This window comes from Natator depressus, chromosome 1 (assembly GCF_965152275.1).
Source record: "Natator depressus isolate rNatDep1 chromosome 1, rNatDep2.hap1, whole genome shotgun sequence".
In the NCBI taxonomy this organism is placed as follows: Eukaryota; Metazoa; Chordata; order Testudines; family Cheloniidae; genus Natator; species Natator depressus.
The window spans coordinates 210,556,625-210,576,955 of record NC_134234.1 but is presented as its reverse complement, the minus strand read 5'-3'; the positions used below and the strand labels follow the sequence as shown (position 1 = coordinate 210,576,955).

Genomic DNA, 20,331 nt, shown 5'->3' with positions numbered 1-20,331 from the left:
CCTGGCCTGATTCACCTCTAGGCACTACCACAACAATAATAATAGTATAAAGGCAAAAAGTTCCCCCCGGGTTCTGAAATAATACAAAGACAGTCAATGGGACAGAGAGAAAGAGAGAGTCTGTTCCGGGTGGCTGGAGCTGCAGAGAGAAGGCTCTCACACCAGGTGACATTTGGGGAAAGGACATAGAGGAGGCAAGTGCTGTGGTCCTTGAGCAGAGTTGCTGAGGCGCATTGTAATGAGAAGCCACATCCCTGAGGCAGGCTGAAGGCATGTTTCAAATGACAAGAGAGCTATTTTCAGTTCATTCCTGCAATGCCTGAGCAGGCAGGGTAGTTGTCTGAGGCAAGGGGGTGATGCATGGCCATGCTTTTTAGTACTGGACGTGGTGGGGCAGATTCTGAAGAGCAGGGACTTGAGGTCATTGTTACAATAGCTAAAGAAGGGGGATTTGAATAGTACGGAAGGGGATATGAATTACAGAAACACCCTTGTCCCATGCATTGCCCCTTGATTGGGAGACTGGAACACTATCAAAACACTCTAACCCTCCCAGAGACATTATCAGTGTGCAGTAATAATATCAACAGTGGCAGGCCCCAGCAACCCAGTGACCATACAACCGGTTCTGCAGGGAGTGGCTTGTTTTTCCTCTGTTGCTTTGTGTCACTGCCAATCTGTTCAGTTATATAAACCACTGTGATCTGTTCCCTCACCCCGTGAGCCTCAACTCACACCTGTGGTTATGTGTCAGGGGGTTGTTAGTTCTCTTTATACCTGCTAGAAATGCCCAGAGCAGCCTTGCATGTTAATCTGCTGGGACTGGCACTCCCAAAACAGAGAACAGAGAAGGAAGGGCATCTAATCAGATTCTCAGGGACAAGATTTAAATAGATCAGGTTCCACACATTATTCTTGGATCCAAGGTTGTTTTGCTGACAGTCTTGCTGAAGTCAGTGAATGTGTGTGTGTTGCATCCTAGCCTCTTTTTGCAAACAAATCTAAACTATTGCACAATACAGCACAATTTGCATCTTCTGCTCAAGAGAGAGCCAGGCACATTTCCATGGGTATGGCAGGTAAGAGAGAGGTGCAGGCAGAGCTGTGTGAGGATTTCAAGAATAGGATACCACATGATGCTGCATGTCAGGATTGAGGTTGCATTGGCAGAGCTGTGGGGAGAGCTCAGGACTGGAAGAGCAGGGGGTGCATGTCAGGATTGAGGGGCATTGGCAGAGCTGAGTGTGAAATCCAGGACCAGGATAGCAGGGGTTGCTGCAGGACAGGACTGAGAGTCATCAACAAAGGATATGTGGGAGTGTGGGGGTGTGTACAGAACAGCTCCTGCTCTGCCTATCACTGGCCAGCCCCTACTTTGGTTTTCATTGTCACGGATTCTAAACTCATGTTCACTTTCTTTTGCAAAGGAAGAGCAGAGAATCTCTGCATCACATGGAGAGGATGTGAGATAAGGGGATGCACCTGAGACGTTGCTGGAAGAGGCAACTATCTAGGGATTACAGGAGGAGATATTTTAGCTGTGTGACAGAGATTAGAGTTGCATGGTTTCTTTTAAGGAGGAGGATTTGGGCAAGACTCCCTGTCTCCATAACAGTGGTGACTGGCATGGGAGATATATCCAGGAACAGGAACATACCACACAAACTGACAATGAGAAACATGCCGAGTGAGATTATGAAATGAAAGAGGAGCTAAATGAGATTTAAAAAAACACCTTTAGAAGACTAAAACAGCATAAGAGCTAGGTGTGGAGTGAAAGGAGGAGGCTCAAATCCATAAGGCCAGCAACACAATAGCAGCCTTGAGGATCTGTGTAACACAGGAGACACCCCAAACCGGTGGTATGTTCCATAATCAGATTTAAATTAACCCAGTAACAAGTGTGAACTCCTGGATCACTGTAACAGTCTTACCATGGAGTCACAGACAGTCCCCTTGGGCACTCCAGTGTTTCTTGGCACCCAGGCAAGATGGACTCAGTGATAAATGGTTACTTACACCAAAAATCACAAAATATTCAGGTTCCTTCCAGTCCCAAGAAACCAGTCACTTATCCCACATCAATTTGTACCTTAGAAGTCACACCGAAGTCAACACTTGTAGCCAGTCTTGTAATGAATTAGCTAGAGGTTTATTAACAAAGAAAAATAAATGAGAGTTATTTACAGTTTAAAGCAAGCAAACATATATGCACAAATGAGCTTCAGTCTGTGATTCAAAAGGTGACAGAGATGTAGTAATCAGTCACCACTAAATGTCTTTTTAGGGCTTAACTCAGGTTGACCTTGGGGCTCTCTGCTTTTTGTTTCTTAGCTCCAGCCCTTGTGAGAGTCCAAACAGCACTGAAATCTATGGAATAAGGCCTTATGTATGTACTTCTCCATGGATTGATGGACTGATTAACAAAGCTTTTGTCCTATGATGGCCCACTTAATTTTGATAGTCCTTCTGGATGGGCGGGGGAGTCACTCTTCCCATTTGAGTTCACAAATTCAGAGTAGGCATTTGCACAATTACAAAACAAACTTATATTTTACCATGTAGCATGGAATACAGACATTACAAGTGAGATTAATGCACACAACAACTTACAAGCCTTTCGTAGAGTCTAAACTCTAAATACATTCTTATCAGACTGTTTTGAAGAAAACTAGCATACAGGTGAGCTGGTTTGGTTTCCAGCTATGAGTTTGTCAGTTCTTAGCTAATGCATATTGCCTTGGCCAGAGTTGGCACTTGGTTTACCAGCATCACAACCTACTTACACCATCCTTCTGCTTCTCAAATGGCGGCAGAGGAACACGTGATGCCGTCAGTATGTGCTCCATATTGTGAAGACATACCTATAAAAGCTTGTCAGTTACATTTGGGCTATGGTTGAAAAATTGTTTTTCTGGCCCACACAAATATGTTATAGCTGCATTTTGGATACAGCAGAGTGGTTGCAAAATGGGTATCAATGAGACCAGAGAGGAGGAGGAGGTAAAAGCAGTCAATATGGGGAATGCTCAGGGCCTGAAAATATGTTTTGGTTGTCTGGGCAGAGAGAAGGGTCAGGTAACTGATAAGTTGTGGAGGAAGAAGCGGGAGGATTTGGACACAACTGGGACGAGAGTAGTCAAAGACGTTGCCCAGGGTTCAAGTTTGGGTGAGAGGGAGGGTGACGCTGTCAAAAGCAAAGGAGAGTAAGGTAAGATGAGAAGGGTTAGGAGGGAGAATAAGGAACTCAGTTTTAGCCATATTAAGAATGAGGGACTTGCACGCTGTTCAGGAAGAGATTTTGGAAACAGTCAGAAATGCAGGACTAGACAGAGGGAACCAACTCAGGCATGGAGAGTCAAATCAGGTCAAGTCAAAGGTTGTATTTTTGAGGGGAAAGGATGTTAGATGAGAGAAGGGAAGAGGTCAAAGGTGGAACAAGCTCTCAGGAGAACATGTCAGAGCTCAGGGTGAAACAGAACTGTGACTTGCAGGATGGCTTATGACAGCTCAGGCTATCCCAGCCATAGGATACAGATGCAGAAGAGTTACCTGAACAGAATAAGGGTAAATGTTGCATGGGGGAGATGTCTTTGCTACAACATGTTTTATGTCTGGAGCATCCTCACCAACATTCACATTTCCTGGCTGTCCCTGAATTCAATTCAAAATCAGACTTTGGTTTTCAGATCTTCTCCCAACTCACCTGATCTTATATCCACTTGGTGCCCCACGCAGCCCAATCTGTCTCCCATTGCTCCCTCTAAATAAAGCTGTGCCTTTCCCTCTGCTCCCCTTGCACGGATGCCCTCAGTCCCAGCTCTCCTTTGTTATGCACCCTGATGTTCTTCACTTGTTTTTCACTTAACATTCCCTCTCCCTGGAAGATAGTTTGTGTTATTGGGTATGGAGGAAACTGCATATACATGCATTGTATTTTATTGCACTGCATGGTGTTGTATGGCATTATACTGTGTTGTGTCTCATTGCAATGTTTTGCATGGTACTATATTATACTACACTGGATGATATTACAAAGAAATGTATGGTATTGCATTGTGTTACATTACAATGTGTTGCAGAACACTGAGTATTCAACCTTGCACAAAGCCAGGCCAGCCAGGCAGCCTTCTGCACGAGTGAGACATCCTATCCAAATCCTACACTGCTATAGAAAAGATTTCTGGAGTAATGTTGCTACTTTGTGACCACATACTTTTCTTGCAAAGACGTAGCAACATCTTAGACTGAATTCAGGAGCTGGAAAAATTCCTTTATATATTTAGTACCAGCAGAGAATTGCCTGATATCCACACTCTACACATTTCAATGAACAGGCAGTGCCACCTGCCTCCTGGGCTATATCATATAAACACCTGTGTCAATTTTCCTTTGCTAGCTCAGTGGAATTGCTTTTTCAGAGATTGTTTGGTTTGGATTACAGATGGGTATTTATCTATCCTCTCTTCATAAGTGTAACTATCTCCCAGTTATCAGCAATGTATCTCCTTACATGCAGGTTTGCAAAACAGCTCACTAATGGCAAGTATGTTTCAGACCACCCCAAGTGCTCCTGCATTATCCCTTTGGCCAGGGGTGGTAGAGCAACTACTTCCAGTATTGATGGGAGGGGAGAGCAGGAGAGAGCACACACTGATGCCTGTGGTCACACATCTATGTTACACACCAGGGATGTGTGAGTTTCATCCCCTCTCCTCCCACAGGCTCTACAACCCCCCAAAGGCACCTCCCTGTGCAGATACTGAGAGGGACATGACGATGCAGCAGCTCCTCTCTCTGCTAATGGGGCTACTGGTCACTGACCTCTCAAGTGAGCCGAGGATGCCCTACAGCAGCTACCTGGGTGGGGTTAGGCTCCCTGGAGAGGTTTCATCAATCCACAAGATGTCCAGCTTTGTCTTTCAGGTGCATAGGGCAGATTAGTGGAGCAGTCAGTTAAACAGCAGGAGCAGATGGACAAACAGCAGTAGTGCAGAGACCCGTCAAGGTAGACTCCCCTTAGTCTATGTTAGGGGCATCATTATCTTTCCCATCAGCAGTAGCCCCATCACATCTCCCCCTCTGAACACACCACTACCGCGCTCTCTCAGAGGCTTCCCACACACAGGATACACCTGCACTTCATTGTGTGTACTCTCTTCTGTTTCCCACACATGCTAATCAGTTCTGACAGCTGGTCACTAGATGGAGCCACAATCAAATGCACAAACTGGTGTGTTACACTGACACTCCCCAGGCTGGTCAGTGCCCTCAGCACATGATGTGTAATTTGCTCAGAACTGGAACCTTTAGCCAGATACATTTATGGGGAAATTGACCGCAATAGCTATCCAGACTAACTTCTCTGACAAAGCCCCAGAGACAGTGGTTCTTCTGGTGTCTTTATCCTACTATGCAGAATACAGACATAGAGACACTTGCACTGGCATACGTTCTTAAAGAGAGATAACATAAAAAACAATCATTTTGAATATAAAAAACTACACTAAGCAATGAATATAATCCACATTCTGTGCATTGTGAAGCCTTGGTATCTGAAGCCCCTAGAGCCTGAGCCAGGGTGACTCTAGTCATGTTTCAGGAGTCTATGTTCATAGTTAGGATTTGTGGTCTGCTACATGATCACATGTGACATCTCCTCTGATGGCATCTTCCCCAACAACATTTTTCAGGAGAAATTCTCACTTCTGCATTAGCAGCAGGAAAGCATCATCTGGGAGAAGGGGACCAGACATGAGTCTCCAGGACATTCATGAAACTGGCCATTCAGAAAGCAGAATGAGATGAGCCTTTCCTCTGCAGTGACACCCTAGTAAAAAGAAAAAGGAGTACTTGTGGCACCTTAGAGACTAACCAGTTTATTTGAGCATAAGCTTTCGTGAGCTACAGCTCACTTCATCGGATGCATACTGTGGAAAGTGTAGAAGATCTTTTTATACACACAAAGCATGAAAAAATACCTCCCCCCACCCCACTCTCCTGCTGGTAATAGCTTATCTAAAGTGATCATTCTCCTTACAATGTGTATGATAATCAAGTGGGACCATTTCCAGCACAAATCCAGGTTGTCTCTATTACCAGCAGGAGAGTGGGGTGGGGGGAGGTATTTTTTCATGCTTTGTGTGTATAAAAAGATCTTCTACACTTTCCACAGTATGCATCCGATGAAGTGAGCTGTAGCTCACGAAAGCTTATGCTCAACTAAATTGGTTAGTCTCTAAGGTGCCACAAGTACTCCTTTTCTTTTTGCAAATACAGACTAACACGGCTGTTACTCTGAAAAGTGACACCATAGTGTTTCTCCTCCCACTGAAGAATGTATTTGTCCGTCCCTTCTCACTTCCCTTGAAGCACAGAGAGAAGGAAACCCAGAGCATGGAGGAGACAGAGCAGGGTAAAGCTGACATCATGTGGAGATATCTCCTGCTCTCTGCACTGCTTCTCTGGGCCCCAGGTACTGTTTGAGTGGCCACGGGGATGGGGTGGGGCGGGCAGGCAGGCCCAGAATCTCAAGTTGAAGGGACACATTCTCGTCACTGAGACTAAGGTGTGAGGGGATCTCTGGAGACTGCATCTGCTTAGAAATGCTGGGAGGAACAGAGAGAACCACCCAGGAACAAGGACTTGTGGGTAAAACACCCAACTCAGAGTGTCTGACCCAAGAGTGAATCCTAGATAGGACACACTTGGCACATATCCCATGAATTCACTGTGTAGGGAAGTCAGCTCTCAGCCAAGAATCTCCCACAACGACTCCTGTTTGGCTGAACAGTGAAGATGACTCTCCTGTTTTTCATTTTAGCTTTTATTCTGCTTCTCAATTTTTTTTACCCTCTTTCTTTCCTTCTGACTTTCCTTCTTTCCCTTCCTTCCTCCCTGTTGCACTTTTTCATCAACTTGTCACCATCTGTTCTATCATATTGTTTCCTGTTTCCTTCCAGGTGTAGGCTCGGCCTACGTGGAGCAGCTGCCCTTCCTCACAGGGGTTCCAGGAGAATCCCAAACTCTGCGGTGTACATTGAAAGAAACCAGCCACTACTGGATGTACTGGTACTGGCAGCAGGAGGCAGAGGAGCTAGGGCAGCTCTTCTATTCTTCAGGAGATGGATCTGGGACCAACTTCACAGCTAAGCCCATGTCAGCCTGGAGGAAGAACAACACTTGGCATCTACAATGGAAAAACCTTTCACGGTCAGACTCAGCTGTGTATTACTGCGCCTGCAGCACTGCACAGTGACACAGAGCCCTGAGACAGCCAGCAAAAACCCAGAGAGACAGAGACAGGGGAGGAGATAGGGAAGCTGTGTGTGCCTAGGAGTCGAAAGGACACTGTAGGGCAGTGGTTCCCAGATGAAGTGTCTGGGATATACAGAACATCTCCCAAAGGGGTGCAAAGAGCCCCTGGAGCTCCCATCCTAGATCACTGACCTGGCCACACACTTGAGATGTGACTTGGTCTCTATTAATAACAATGGGAGTTTTGCCACTTGATTTCAATGGGGCCAGGACTTCACTGTTGGGCTTTCAAAATCAGACATTGCTCTTTACTGCTTGAACTTCTCTCTCTTGTCTTCCCAATTCCTTCCATTCCTTCTCTATAATCTCTCATTCTCCTACTATTTCCTTTGTTCCAGCTCCCTCAATTTCCATTCTTTTCTCTTCACTTTTTCTGTTTCTTTAAATCAAACATCCAAATCCAATTGCAGATCCCAGCCCTCATTCCCTTGTGGTTTGGTCTGACTGCGTCTCTGGGGACTGTCCTGATGTGGTCTTATTCACATGACTGCTGAGCCACAGATATCTGAGCAGGAACATATGGAGAAGAAGTGATTAGGGGGTGCTATTTCTGTATACGGGATTCCTGGAATACCCTGTCCAGTTCTGGGGCCCACAATTCAAAAAAGATGTTAAAATATTACAAAGGGTTCAGAAAAGAATAATTTGTCATCTGGAAATCCTGCTTTACAGGGAAACACAAAAGTTCAATCTGTTTAATTATCCAAGGGTAGGTGAAGAGGTAAGTTGACTACAATCTGTAAGTACTTGCATGGGAAGAAGATTTCTGATCATGGACTGCTCTTCATTCTATGGCATAAAGGCATAATGAGATCCAATGGTTACAATCTGAATTTAGACTAATTCACACTAAAAATAAGATACAACTTTTTAACAGTGAGCATAATTACCCACTGAAACAACTTCCCTTGGGATGTGGTGGATTCTTCAACATCTGGAACCCACAAAGCAGGATTGTATATCTTGATATCCCTATCTCCTCCCCTGTCTCTGTCTCTCTGGATTAAGTTTAGAAGTGTGAGCAACAAGAGTGACGTAGTGGTGGGAGTCTGCTATAGACCACCGGACCAGGGGGATGAGGTGGATGAGGCTTTCTTCCGGCAACTCGCAGAAGCTACTAGATCGCACGCCCTGGTTCTCATGGGTGACTTTAATTTTCCTGATATCTGCTGGGAGAGCAATACAGCGGTGTATAGACAATCCAGGAAGTTTTTGGAAAGCGTAGGGGACAATTTCCTGGTGCAAGTGCTAGAGGAGCCAACTAGGGGGGGAGCTTTTCTTGATCTGCTGCTCACAAACCGGGAAGAATTAGTGGGGGAAGCAAAAGTGGATGGGAATCTGGGAGGCAGTGACCATGAGTTGGTTGAGTTCAGGATCCTGACACAGGGAAGAAAGGTAAGCAGCAGGATACGGACCCTGGACTTCAGGAAAGCAGACTTCGACTCCCTCAGGGAACTGATGGGTAGGATCCCCTGGGGGACTAACATGAAGGGGAAAGGAGTCCAGGAGAGCTGGCTGTATTTCAAGGAATCCCTGTTGAGGTTACAGGGACAAACCATCCCGATGAGTCGAAAGAATAGTAAATATGGCAGGCGACCAGCTTGGCTTAACAGTGAAATCCTAGTGGATCTTAAACATAAAAAAGAAGCTTACAAGAAGTGGAAGGTTGGACATATGACCAGGGAAGAGTATAAAAATATTGCTCGGGCATGTAGGAATGAAATCAGGAGGGCCAAATCGCACCTGGAGCTGCAGCTAGCAAGAGATGTCAAGAGTAACAAGAAGGGTTTCTTCAGGTATGTTGGCAACAAGAAGAAAGTCAAGGAAAGTGTGGGCCCCTTACTGAATGAGGGAGGCAACCTAGTGACAGAGGATGTGGAAAAAGCTAATGTACTCAATGCTTTTTTTGCCTCTGTCTTCACTAACAAGGTCAGCTCCCAGACTGCTGCGCTGGGCATCACAGCATGGGGAGTAGATGGCCAGCCCTCTGTGGAGAAAGAGGTGGTTAGGGACTATTTAGAAAAGCTGGACGTGCACAAGTCCATGGGGCCGGACGAGTTGCATCCGAGAGCGCTAAAGGAATTGGCGGCTGTGATTGCAGAGCCATTGGCCATTATCTTTGAAAACTTGTGGCGAACGGGGGAAGTCCCAGATGACTGGAAAAAGGCTAATGTAGTGCCAATCTTTAAAAAAGGGAAGAAGGAGGATCCTGGGAACTACAGGCCAGTCAGCCTCACCTCAGTCCCCAGAAAAATCATGGAGCAGGTCCTTAAAGAATCAATCCTGAAGCACTTACATGAGAGGAAAGTGATCAGGAACAGTCAGCATGGATTCACCAAGGGAAGGTCATGCCTGACTAATCTAATCGCCTTCTATGATGAGATTACTGGTTCTGTGGATGAAGGGAAAGCAGTGGATGTATTGTTTCTTGACTTTAGCAAAGCTTTTGGCATGGTCTCCCACAGTATTCTTGTCAGCAAGTTAAAGAAGTATGGGCTGGATGAATGCACTGTAAGGTGGATAGAAAGTTGGCTAGATTGTCGGGCTCAACGGGTAGTGATCAATGGCTCCATGTCTAGTTGGCAGCCGGTGTCAAGTGGAGTGTCCCAGGGGTCGGTTCTGGGGCTGGTTTTGTTCAATATCTTCATAAATGATCTGGAGGATGGTGTGGATTGCACTCTCAGCAAATTTGTGGATGATACTAAACTAGGAGGAGTGGTAGATACGCTGGAGGGCAGGGATAGGATACAGAAGGACCTAGACAAATTGGAGGATTGGGCCAAAAGAAATCTGATGAGGTTCAGTAAGGATAAGTGCAGGGTCATGCACTTAGGACGGAAGAACCCAATGCACCGCTACAGACTAGGGACCGAATGGCTAGGCAGCAGTTCTGCAGAAAAGGACCTAGGGGTGACAGTGGACGAGAAGCTGGATATGAGTCAGCAGTGTGCCCTTGTTGCCAAGAAGGCCAATGGCATTTTGGGATGTATAAGTAGGGGCATAGCGAGCAGATTGAGGGACGTGATCGTTCCCCTCTATTCGACATTGGTGAGGCCTCATCTGGAGTACTGTGTCCAGTTTTGGGCCCCACACTACAAGAAGGATGTGGATAAATTGGAAAGAGTCCAGCGAAGGGCAACAAAAATGATTAGGGGTCTGGAACACATGACTTATGAGGAGAGGCTGAGGGAACTGGGATTGTTTAGTCTGCAGAAGAGGAGAATGAGGGGGGATTTGATAGCTGCTTCCAACTACCTGAGAGGTGGTTCCAGAGAGGATGGTTCTAGACTATTCTCAGTGGTAGAAGAGGACAGGACAAGGAGTAATGGTCTCAAGTTGCAGTGGGGGAGGTTTAGGTTGGATATTAGGAAAAACTTTTTCACTAGGAGGGTGGTGAAACACTGGAATGCGTTACCTAGGGAGGTGGTAGAATCTCCTTCCTTAGAAGTTTTTAAGGTCAGGCTTGACAAAGCCCTGGCTGGGATGATTTAATTGGGGATTGGTCCTGCTTTGAGCAGGGGGTTGGACTAGATGACCTCCTGAGGTCCCTTCCAACCCTGATATTCTATGATTCTATGATTCTATATGCTTTAACTGAGCCATATGCGGTGGGTTAAGTGCAGGAATTAGTAGATGCAATTCTCTGGCCTGTGCTATTTGGGAGGTCAGACTAGACGATAATAATGGTTCCTCGTTGTCTTAAAAATATACGTATCTGTGAATATATGAGATGCCTGTGCTGCTATGTGTTGCAGGTGGATGCCTGCAATTTATGGATCAACCTTTAAAACTGTGTGGCCAGCAGGGGTCATCTTTGAGCATCCCCTGCCAAATGAAAGACACCATGCACTCTGTCATGGAGTGGTACCATCAGGCAGAGGGAGGCAATGAGCTAGAAGCTCTCTTCCTTTCCTCAGACGAAGAGACAATCACACCATACATGGATCTAGTCTACATGGTGATTAGAACTTCCATGAAGTACTTTGTCTGAATTCCCCAGCTGAGACTGCATCATTCAGCCATGCATTTCTGTGCCTGCAGCAAATCACAAATGTGAAGGAGCTGTGAGGATGTGCAACAAAAATGAGACAGAGAGGGGAGAAGAGAGCGGAGGTCCCCAACCTAACCCAGTCCCCTGCAGCTGCCATTCCCTCTAAGTGTGGATCACCTGAGAGATAGACGAACAGGGCTGTCTGCAACATCTCTCCATTCTCTGTAGAGGGCACTGAACTACTATTAAGAATTTCTGAAATTAATACTCAAATTTGGCATCCGATCAGCTTGTAGTGAGGATGATTTCAAGTAGGGAGGCCATTCTATATCATGAAGAGTCAAGATTTACCCAGAAGGGCTCTTGAAGACTTTGGAAACAGGAGACGGCTTGTTGATGACAGGAACCACAACTTGTAAAGCTCCATTATTCAAGAGCAGGGAAGTGGCAGTTGATGGTATCAGCTAAAGCAGATAGACAGAAACCACGAGGGTGGAAGATAGGTGCATAAGGAGAATGTGGCTCTGAATTTCAAACAGGGAATGACCCTTGACATTTAATGGAAATCAGGGGTTAAGAGAAGAAATGCTCAGTGGACTTGGATATGAGTGTGCATAAATGCCACTGGTGTATACCATGTCTGACAGAGCTGCCCAGACAGTGTTATTTCTGCTGTAGCAGTATATCCTTATAAGCTCAGCAATGTTGTCTTCCCATTGGTGCACATGGTGCTGGAGATGTAGTAAATAGATAGAGTCAATCGGAAACCTCTAGCAATACATCAAAATGAACAGAAATCATCCCCATAGCACAGAGCTGATCCATTCGGAAACAAACCTAGAAAGAAGACAAGGACCTATTCTCAGGAAGGTCCATCTATACGACTGGTGCAAGCGTAAGAGATATAGGGCATCCACATGGCAATTGAGTGTGATACTACAGGAGTCACCAGCACATCCACTAAGAATCCCCACCAGCACCAATATCTGCTGTGGTCCAAGGGAAGCTGCCTTTTCCCTTTTGTCTGCTGCCCTTGTGGGGAATCATGTTTAATTCAGCTCAGATCACACCTCATTGTGGAGGCCATGGTACAGTTCTACAGCATACACAAAAACTGAGCATCCCCCATTCAGCCCATTGTGTCCCAGTTGGTGGGCTCTTTTTCTTGTGTAACTCACATGCTTTTGCAATGACCCATCTACCCTCCATACTTTTGCCAAGTTTGCACCATATGCATAATGACAGAATAGATGTGTGTGCATATAGATTCCATCGGCTCCTGCTGTGCAGCACTGCAGGAGCCGAGGGAATCTATATGCACCGGGGGGAGGGATAGCTCAGTGGTTTGAACATTGGCCTGCTAAACCCAAGGTTGTGAGTTCAATCCTTGAGGGGGCCATCTAGGGGTCTGGTGCAAAAATTGGAGATTGGCCCTGCTTTGAGCAGGGGGTTGGACTAGATGACCTCCTGAGGTCCCTTCTAGTCCTGATATCCTATGGATAGGACAGACAAGGTGGCCTGTGAGAATGCATTGTGTGTGTGCATGAGTGCAAATGAAATTGTCACTGTTCCCTAGGAGAGGGCATGTGCCTGAGTTCTCCAAGTTTTCTTAGTTCCCTCTACTGTCCAGGTGGGAAGAGCTGCTCCTCTTAATCTGGCAGTGTCACACGGAAAGAGCAGGTGCTCTGGGCTGGGCTTAATACATTTATCAACACTGATACCTCTGGCCACGCCTATTTACCACACACAAGGGATGTGTAAATTGTATCCCCACCCCACCCTACCCTGCCCCTCCCCTCTCCCAGGCTCTGCAAACATCCCACAAATGCCTTCCTGTGCAGACACTGAGAGGGTCATGGGGATTCTGCAGCTCCTCTCTCTGCTAATGGGGCTGCTGGCCACTGCCGCCTCAGGTGAGACTGGGGTTCCCTGCATTAGCCACCTGGGTGGGGTCAGGCTCCCTGGAGAAGTTCATCATCCTATGGGGCATTCCCCTTTGTCTTTCAGGTGCAGAGGGCAGATTAGTGGAGCAGTCATCCCCATATTTAATGGTGCGGTTGGGAGCATCAGAGTCAGTGACCTGCACCTTGAAAGACACAACCTACCCCTGGATGAGCTGGTACCTACAGGATGCCCAAGGCCAGATGCACTTCCTGGAATCTTTAAGAAGCAAAGGTGATACTGGTAACACATCCAGGATGGGAACATCCTATCAGATGAAACGGGTCAGTGATACAGAGCTCAGGCTGGAGATGAAGAATGTGACTCAGTCCCAGATCATCTACTGCACCTGCAGCAAAGAGCACAGTGAGAGAACAGAGCAGAGATGGTGACAAAAACCTTCCTTCATTCAGGGATATCTATCCCACTGGGGGAATTTCAGCCCAGCACCAGGAGTCTGAAACCAAGAGGCTCCGGGGGAACTGGTCAGTTATCCAGCAGGAGGGAGATGAGCTAACACCAATAGTGCAGAGACCTTTCAAGGGAGACCCCTTGTCAGTCAGGGAAACTGTTATCCTTCCCATCATCATCAGTCCCCATCACACATCTCTCCCCACTGTACACACTGCTAACTCTCTTCCTCACAGGCTCCCCACAAACAGGACACACCTGCACTCCGGTTATGTGTGTTCTTTCCCTTTCCTACTCACTCTCATCAGCTGTGCCAGCCCGTCTCTAGAGGGAGCCACGATCACACACACTAACCGGAGTACACTGAGCAGAGTCCTTTGCCTCCATTTCTCACCTTGTGGCAGAGCCATAACTAAGCATTTTAACACCTGGGGCAAGCAAGCATATTTGCGCCCCCTACAAGCAACGCATGGGGGATCATGCAGGGTCATGTGCACCCTCAGATTTCTGCTTTCCATTTAGCACAGAGGTTTTCAAACTCTGGGGTCTGCCTTCCTAGGGGGACGTGCGCCACAATTTGAAAACTGTTGCTGCCTGCCAGGAGCCAGGCAAAAACTGCTTCTGATAGATTTTTGCTACCTGTAGCAGCTACTGATATCTGTGGGTGTTCTCTTTTGCTGCGTTATCACAATTTGCTACCACTTTCCTTTATCATTTTTTCAGTGATAACAAATTGTGATGTATGGGATACAACAGCCACAATTTGCAACCTCTCACCTTCCCCATCCTCTGGTCCAGGAATAGCAAATTGTGACAGGACATCAACCATCCCATCAAATTTGCTACCACTAAATCAGAGGATGACAAAGGTAAGATGTAGCAGTTGTGATGGATGGTTGATACAGATCCATGGTGCACCGCACTCTGAATCAATACAAGCACTCCTGGTGAGTACACTCACCACAGACACAAGGAACCAAGTAGGCACATGCACAAGTGACATACTAACTGTGGTGACTGTATGCTGATATAACTTGACCTAACAGATTTGTAGTGCAGATGTGGCCATAGGTATATTAATTATTTGGGAGAGGTAACAGCAAAACTATGAGGCTAGGCCAAGACTCACTCAGGGGTTTAGACTCCTACTTTTGTGGATCTGGGCCTCCTGTACCCTAAAGGCTCAGGAACAAAAGGGCTCCAAAAAAACCCCCAGTATCATTTATTTCTTTTTTTTTGAATGTCATGATTTGGGGTTGTATAACTCATTATTTTTGAATTCTTGTTGTCGAGCAATCTCGGGGTTGCAGATGTGGTTTCATTATGTTGTGAAGGCCAAAACTATAACTGTATTGGAAATAGAATTAGATAAATTCCTGGAGGATAAGTCCATCAATTGGCTATTAGCCAAGATGGTCAGGAATGAAATCCCATGCTCTGGGTGTCCATGTCTCTAGCCTCCTACTGCCAGAAGCTGCGAGTTGGTGGCAGGATCACTTGATGACTGCCTGTTCTGTTCATTCCCTCTGAAGCACCTGGCACTGGCCACTGTCCGAAGACAGGATACTGGACTTGATGGACCATTACTGACTCAGTATGGCCATTCAGTAAAAATTACAGTAGATTTTGCCTTTGAGGAGGATTTAATATGAGATAGTATACTGCCCTTAGTGAATATCTGAGAACCAAGTTTTCACAAGCTGTGACGTGAAAAAGCACCAAGGGTTGGATTGAGAGGCAAAATAACAGTTGAGAAAGGCAATCCCTATTGGTGGATCAAATGAAAATGAAGACGTTTTGACACCAGGCCAGGAAATCAGTCAGACTGGAAGTCAACTTGTGCTATAAAAAGAAAAATTTAGAATAAAAAATTCCAAATTAAAAATCACTGTAAAAACACAGGAAGTGCTATAATAGAAACACAGATGTCATTGCTAAAACTACTAGCAACTGTGTACTTATAAATAGTTTCAATGATTATCTGCTATTAAAATATAAATTAAATAGCACAGTGACATCCATCTGCCCTACAATGTTGACAAAGATAAACGATGAAGTGCTCAGAGTAATAAGAGTTATAAAAATCACATTTTAACAAAGTAAACCATTAGAAGGAGCAAAACTATATTTAGAATGGATTATAAGAAAGGGAGTGCAATTCAGGGAATCACAGCAGCAGCAAAGACAAATTTGTGAACTGCTAAGAGACTTTGTGCAGGCATATAAACTGATAAGGGAATCTTTTAAATACTCAAAATGTGTGACACATAATTTTTGGCGGGGGGAGGGGGGGATATGTAAAATATTTCACTGAATCAAGTCTCCTGTAGGTTATATCAGATAGAGAAGAGATGCCTTGTGTTGTCATTGGGTTGCCTGTGCCTTTAAGAACAGAACCCTGGGAAGAGGGTGCAGAGCATTCAGTCGGACCCAATCCTGCAGGAAGGGGTGATGCTGCTGGGCCCGATTTTGTGCACCGCCCCATTTTTCTGCCCCCCTTGGCTCTGTGCCCTGGGTGGCAGCCCCACTCGCCCCGCCCTAGTTAAAGCCCTGCCTTGTGGTATGAAAGTCCAAAAAACAAATGTCTCTTTAACACACCACTCTCCTCTCCCTCCACTGCACCCCACTCACAGTTGCTGTCTTGGTCAGCAGAGACCCAGAGTTCAGCGGTAGATTCACATGAGTTCACCTCCCACCCAGGTGGGGAGGGGGGAAGAGATGTTGACCAATGTCTTTGCTGCTGCCGCCGCTGTAAGTGGCTCACAGTTGCCCGCTGTTCAATCTGCTGACATCATTCGTAGTGCCACCATTTACTCCACTGTGCCGTGGTCTGCTCCGTCGCTGATGGCCCTGAGCCATCACCTTCTGCTGCCACCCACCTCTTTACTGCGACCTCTGTGAGTAGGTCTCTTGGGGTTCCACCCAGCAATCAGTGATTTTAGCTCTCAGTGGGGGATTACTAGTGCAGGCTGGGTTGTCTCTTCCCCACTGTCCCACAGCAGATCTAAGCACTTAGACCTGATAATCAGTGATTTCAGCTCTAGTGGTCACTTAACAAACCAAAAGACTCTCAATGGATCCTAATTAGCTCCATCTGGAGAGGGACAGGACAGATAGTGCCTGTGGCTCTTAGGCAAAGCCCACACCGCTAGACAGAAACACCTGTCCCCAATGTCTTTCTCTCTCCACTGGGCTCTGGCATCCAAACCTTAGCGAGTGCAGTTCAGTTGAGGGTGGGTGACCCCCTCAATCAGGACAGGATAAATACAGTTCTGCTTCCCTTTAGTCATACAATAACAAAATTTCATTACCCCACCTTACTTTAGGCTGGCTGGCTGCTGACTGAATGTTGCTAGGTCCAGATTACACTTACAGAGCCCGCTAACAGGACCAGGAAAACCTCCCAAAATTTAAAGTAATAACTTACAATTTTAAACACAGTTTTAAATAAAGCACAATTATAGGAATCATTGGTACATCCCCCAAGAGTCCCAACTAATGCCAATATCTGCTGTGGTCTCATGTATGAAGCAATTAAGATCCAAGGAAAGGCTACCTGTTCCCTTTTGTCTGCTGCTCTTGTAGGGAATCATGTTCAATTTGGCCCAACCTACATGTCATTTAGGGGGGCATTGCCAAAATTAACTTTTTCCTTAAAAAAGTGAGCAATCCCCATGCACTCAACATGTCCCAGCTCTGCTACATAAGGATAATCAAGTGTTCTCTTTTTTAGCTCAAACTTGAGCTCTTTTAAAAATGATCCCATCTACTCTCCATGCTTTTACCATATATGCTTCATGCACATGATAGGATAATAGAGCTCCCATGTATACAGACTCCCTTGCACCTGCAGTGCAGCACTGCCTGACAGAACAGGCTGGACAAGGTGGCATGGAGGAATGCAGGGGTGCCTGTGTGTGTGTGTGTGTGTGGGTGCGCACGCATAAACCTGCCACTGTTCTCGAGGGGAAGGATGTGCCTGAGCTCCTCAAATTTTCTCAGTTCCCTTTACTGCCCAGGTGGACAGAGCTGCTCCCCTTAGTCTGGGAATGTCACACAGATAGAGCAGATACTCTGGGCTTATGCATTTGTCAACACTGACACCTCTGGCCAAACCTATTCATTACAAACAAGGGATGTGAGAGTCTCATCCCCGCCTCTCCCCTGGGCTCTGAAAACACCCCACATACACTTTCCTATGCAGATGCTGATGGAGACATGGAGCTGCTGCAGCTCCTCTCTCTGCTAATGGGGCTGCTGGCCACTGCCCTCTCAGGTGTGACCGGGAATCCCTGCTGCAGCCACCCAGGTGGGGTCATGCTCCTTGAAGAGGTTCATCACTCCATGGGGTATCCCCATTTGTCTTTCAGGTGCAGAGGGCAGATTAGTGGAGCAGTCATCCCCATATTTAATGGTGCGGTTGGGAGCATCAGAATCAGTGACCTGCACCTTGAAAGACACAACCTACTCCTGGATGAGCTGGTATCTGCAGGATGTCCAAAGCCAGCTGCACTTCCTGGTGCAATCAGGAACCAAGGGTGACCCTGAGGAAATATCCTTGATGGAAACATCCTACACGTCTGAGCGGGTCAGTAACACGGAGCTCAGGTTGGAGATAAAGAATGTGACTCAGTCCCAGACCATCTACTGCACCTGCAGCACAGGCCACAGTGAGAGAGCAGAGCGGAGATGGCCACAAAAACCTCCCCTGGTTCAGAGATGTCTCTTCCAATGGGGGAACCATAGCCCAGCACCAGGAGTCTGAAACCAAGAGGCTCTGGGAGGATCTGGTTAGTTATCTAGTGCGGGGCCGGGGGGAAGATGGGATAAAATCAACAGTGTAGAGACCCCTCAAGGGAAACCCCCTTGTCAGTCAGGGACACCGTTATTCTTCCTATCAGCAGCAGCCCCCATCACACGTCTCTCACCGCTGCACACGCTGCTAACAGTCTCCTTCATACGCACCCCCCGACCCCCACAGGACACACCTGCACTCCTGTCATGTGTGTTCTCTCCTTTTCCTACTCACTCTCATCAGCTCTGCCAACCCATCGCTAGGGGGAGCCATGATCACACACACGAACCGATGTGTTACACTGACACACCCCAGGCTGCTCAGTGCCCTCTGCACATGTTGGATTATTTGCTCAGAGCTGTAACCTTTAACCAGTTAGGTTTATTAAAATAAGAAATGGTGTATTTTCTGGTTTCTTTGTCCTTCTTCCCAGAAAATAGACAGACAAACACCTGCACTCACACACATACACTGAGAGAAAAATAATACCATAAAAATCAGCTACAATATGAAAATCTAAATTAAATGCATATGAGGCCTGCACCAGAGTGATTGTAGTTGTGTGTATTTACTGAGTGTCAGTCCCATATCTGTACCTAGGATCTGTGGCCTGCTATGTAGAGACACATGTTTCCTCTCCTGATGGTGTGTTCCTCATCATCATTCCTCAGGAGCAAATCTCATTCCCATGTTAGTGGCAGGAAAGCATCATCCAGGAGAAAGGGACCTGGACACCTGTCTCCAGGAGATTCTGAAACATCTCATCTGCTTTGAGACACAGGGGGAATGGAGTGAATCACCAAGCAGCAGGGACTTGTGGGTAAAATGCAGCCACCTGAGACTGTAAGACCCAAGAGTGAATCCCAGATGAGAGACTCCTAGTGCATGCCCTGTCTGTTCAGTCTACAGGGACATCAAATCAGCCAGGAATCTGCCACAAGAAAGGTGGCTGTCCTTTCTGTTTTCTGTCTTTTTCTGCTTCTCAGTGTTTCTCTCCCTCTTTCATCACTCTTTCCAATTTTTTTCTTTTCCTTCATTTAATCTTTCCCTTCTTTCCCTCTCTCCCCTCATGTTCTACTCTCATTTGTCCCCTTATGATTTTGTCAGTTTTTGCCAATTTTTCTCCAGGGTTTGGCTCCCTCTATGTTAGGGTGACCAGATGTCCCGATTTTATAGGGACAGTCCTGATTTTTGGGTCTTTTTCTTATATAGGGTCCTATTGCCCCCCACGCCTGTACCGATTTTTCACATTTGCTGTCTGGTCACCCTACTCTACGTGGAGCAGCTGCCCTTCCTCTGCAAGTGGGTGTACTGGTACCAGCAGTGGGGAGACAAGGAGCTGGAGGGACTCTTCTACTCTACCGGGAATATATCCGGGACCAACTTCACAGCCAAGCCCATGACAGCTCTGAGGAGCAACAAAAACTGGGACCTAAAATGGACAAACCTTTCACGGTTGGACTCATCTGTGTATTACTGCGCCTGCAGCACTGCACAGTGACATGGAGCCCAGAGACAGCCAGCAAAATCCCAGAGACAGAGGCAGGGGAGGAAGTAGAGGGAGCTGTCTTTGCCTAGGAATCAGAAGGCTATGACAGGGCCAGGGTTCCCAGACACTTGGGATGTCTCCAAAAGGGCTGTAAACATCCCCAGGAGCTGCCATACCAGATCCCTGGCCCATTCACACCATCAGTCTCTGGGTTAGGAGGTTTCTCTTCATTGCCCTCCTTTCTTTCCTGTCTCTCTGTCTCTGTACTTTTATATTTCCTCCCCCCTTTTCTTTCTTCCTTGAGACTTATTCCAAAATTCCATCACTGAGCTCATTCCCACTAGTCCTGGTGATTCCTCACCTCCAGTCAAATCACACAGCCTTGTG

The 20,331-nt window shown here is 46.5% G+C and overlaps 2 gene segments (V, D, J or C); both read left to right on the top strand.

Moving 5' to 3' along the window:
• The first annotated feature begins 6,396 nt into the window (after nt 1-6,396).
• LOC141985034 (putative non-functional immunoglobulin kappa variable 6D-41) lies at nt 6,397-7,258 on the top strand. The segment is given in 2 exon segments: nt 6,397-6,475; nt 6,963-7,258. Coding segments are annotated over 2 exon segments (375 nt in total).
• Nucleotides 7,259-13,163: 5,905 nt separating this feature from the next.
• LOC141984978 (T-cell receptor beta chain C region-like) overlaps nt 13,164-20,331 on the top strand; it is a 239,587-nt gene continuing 232,419 nt past the window's right edge. Inside the window, 2 exon segments of the C gene segment in view lie at nt 13,164-13,221; nt 13,316-13,609. Of these exon segments, the coding sequence occupies nt 13,164-13,221; nt 13,316-13,609 (352 nt within the window).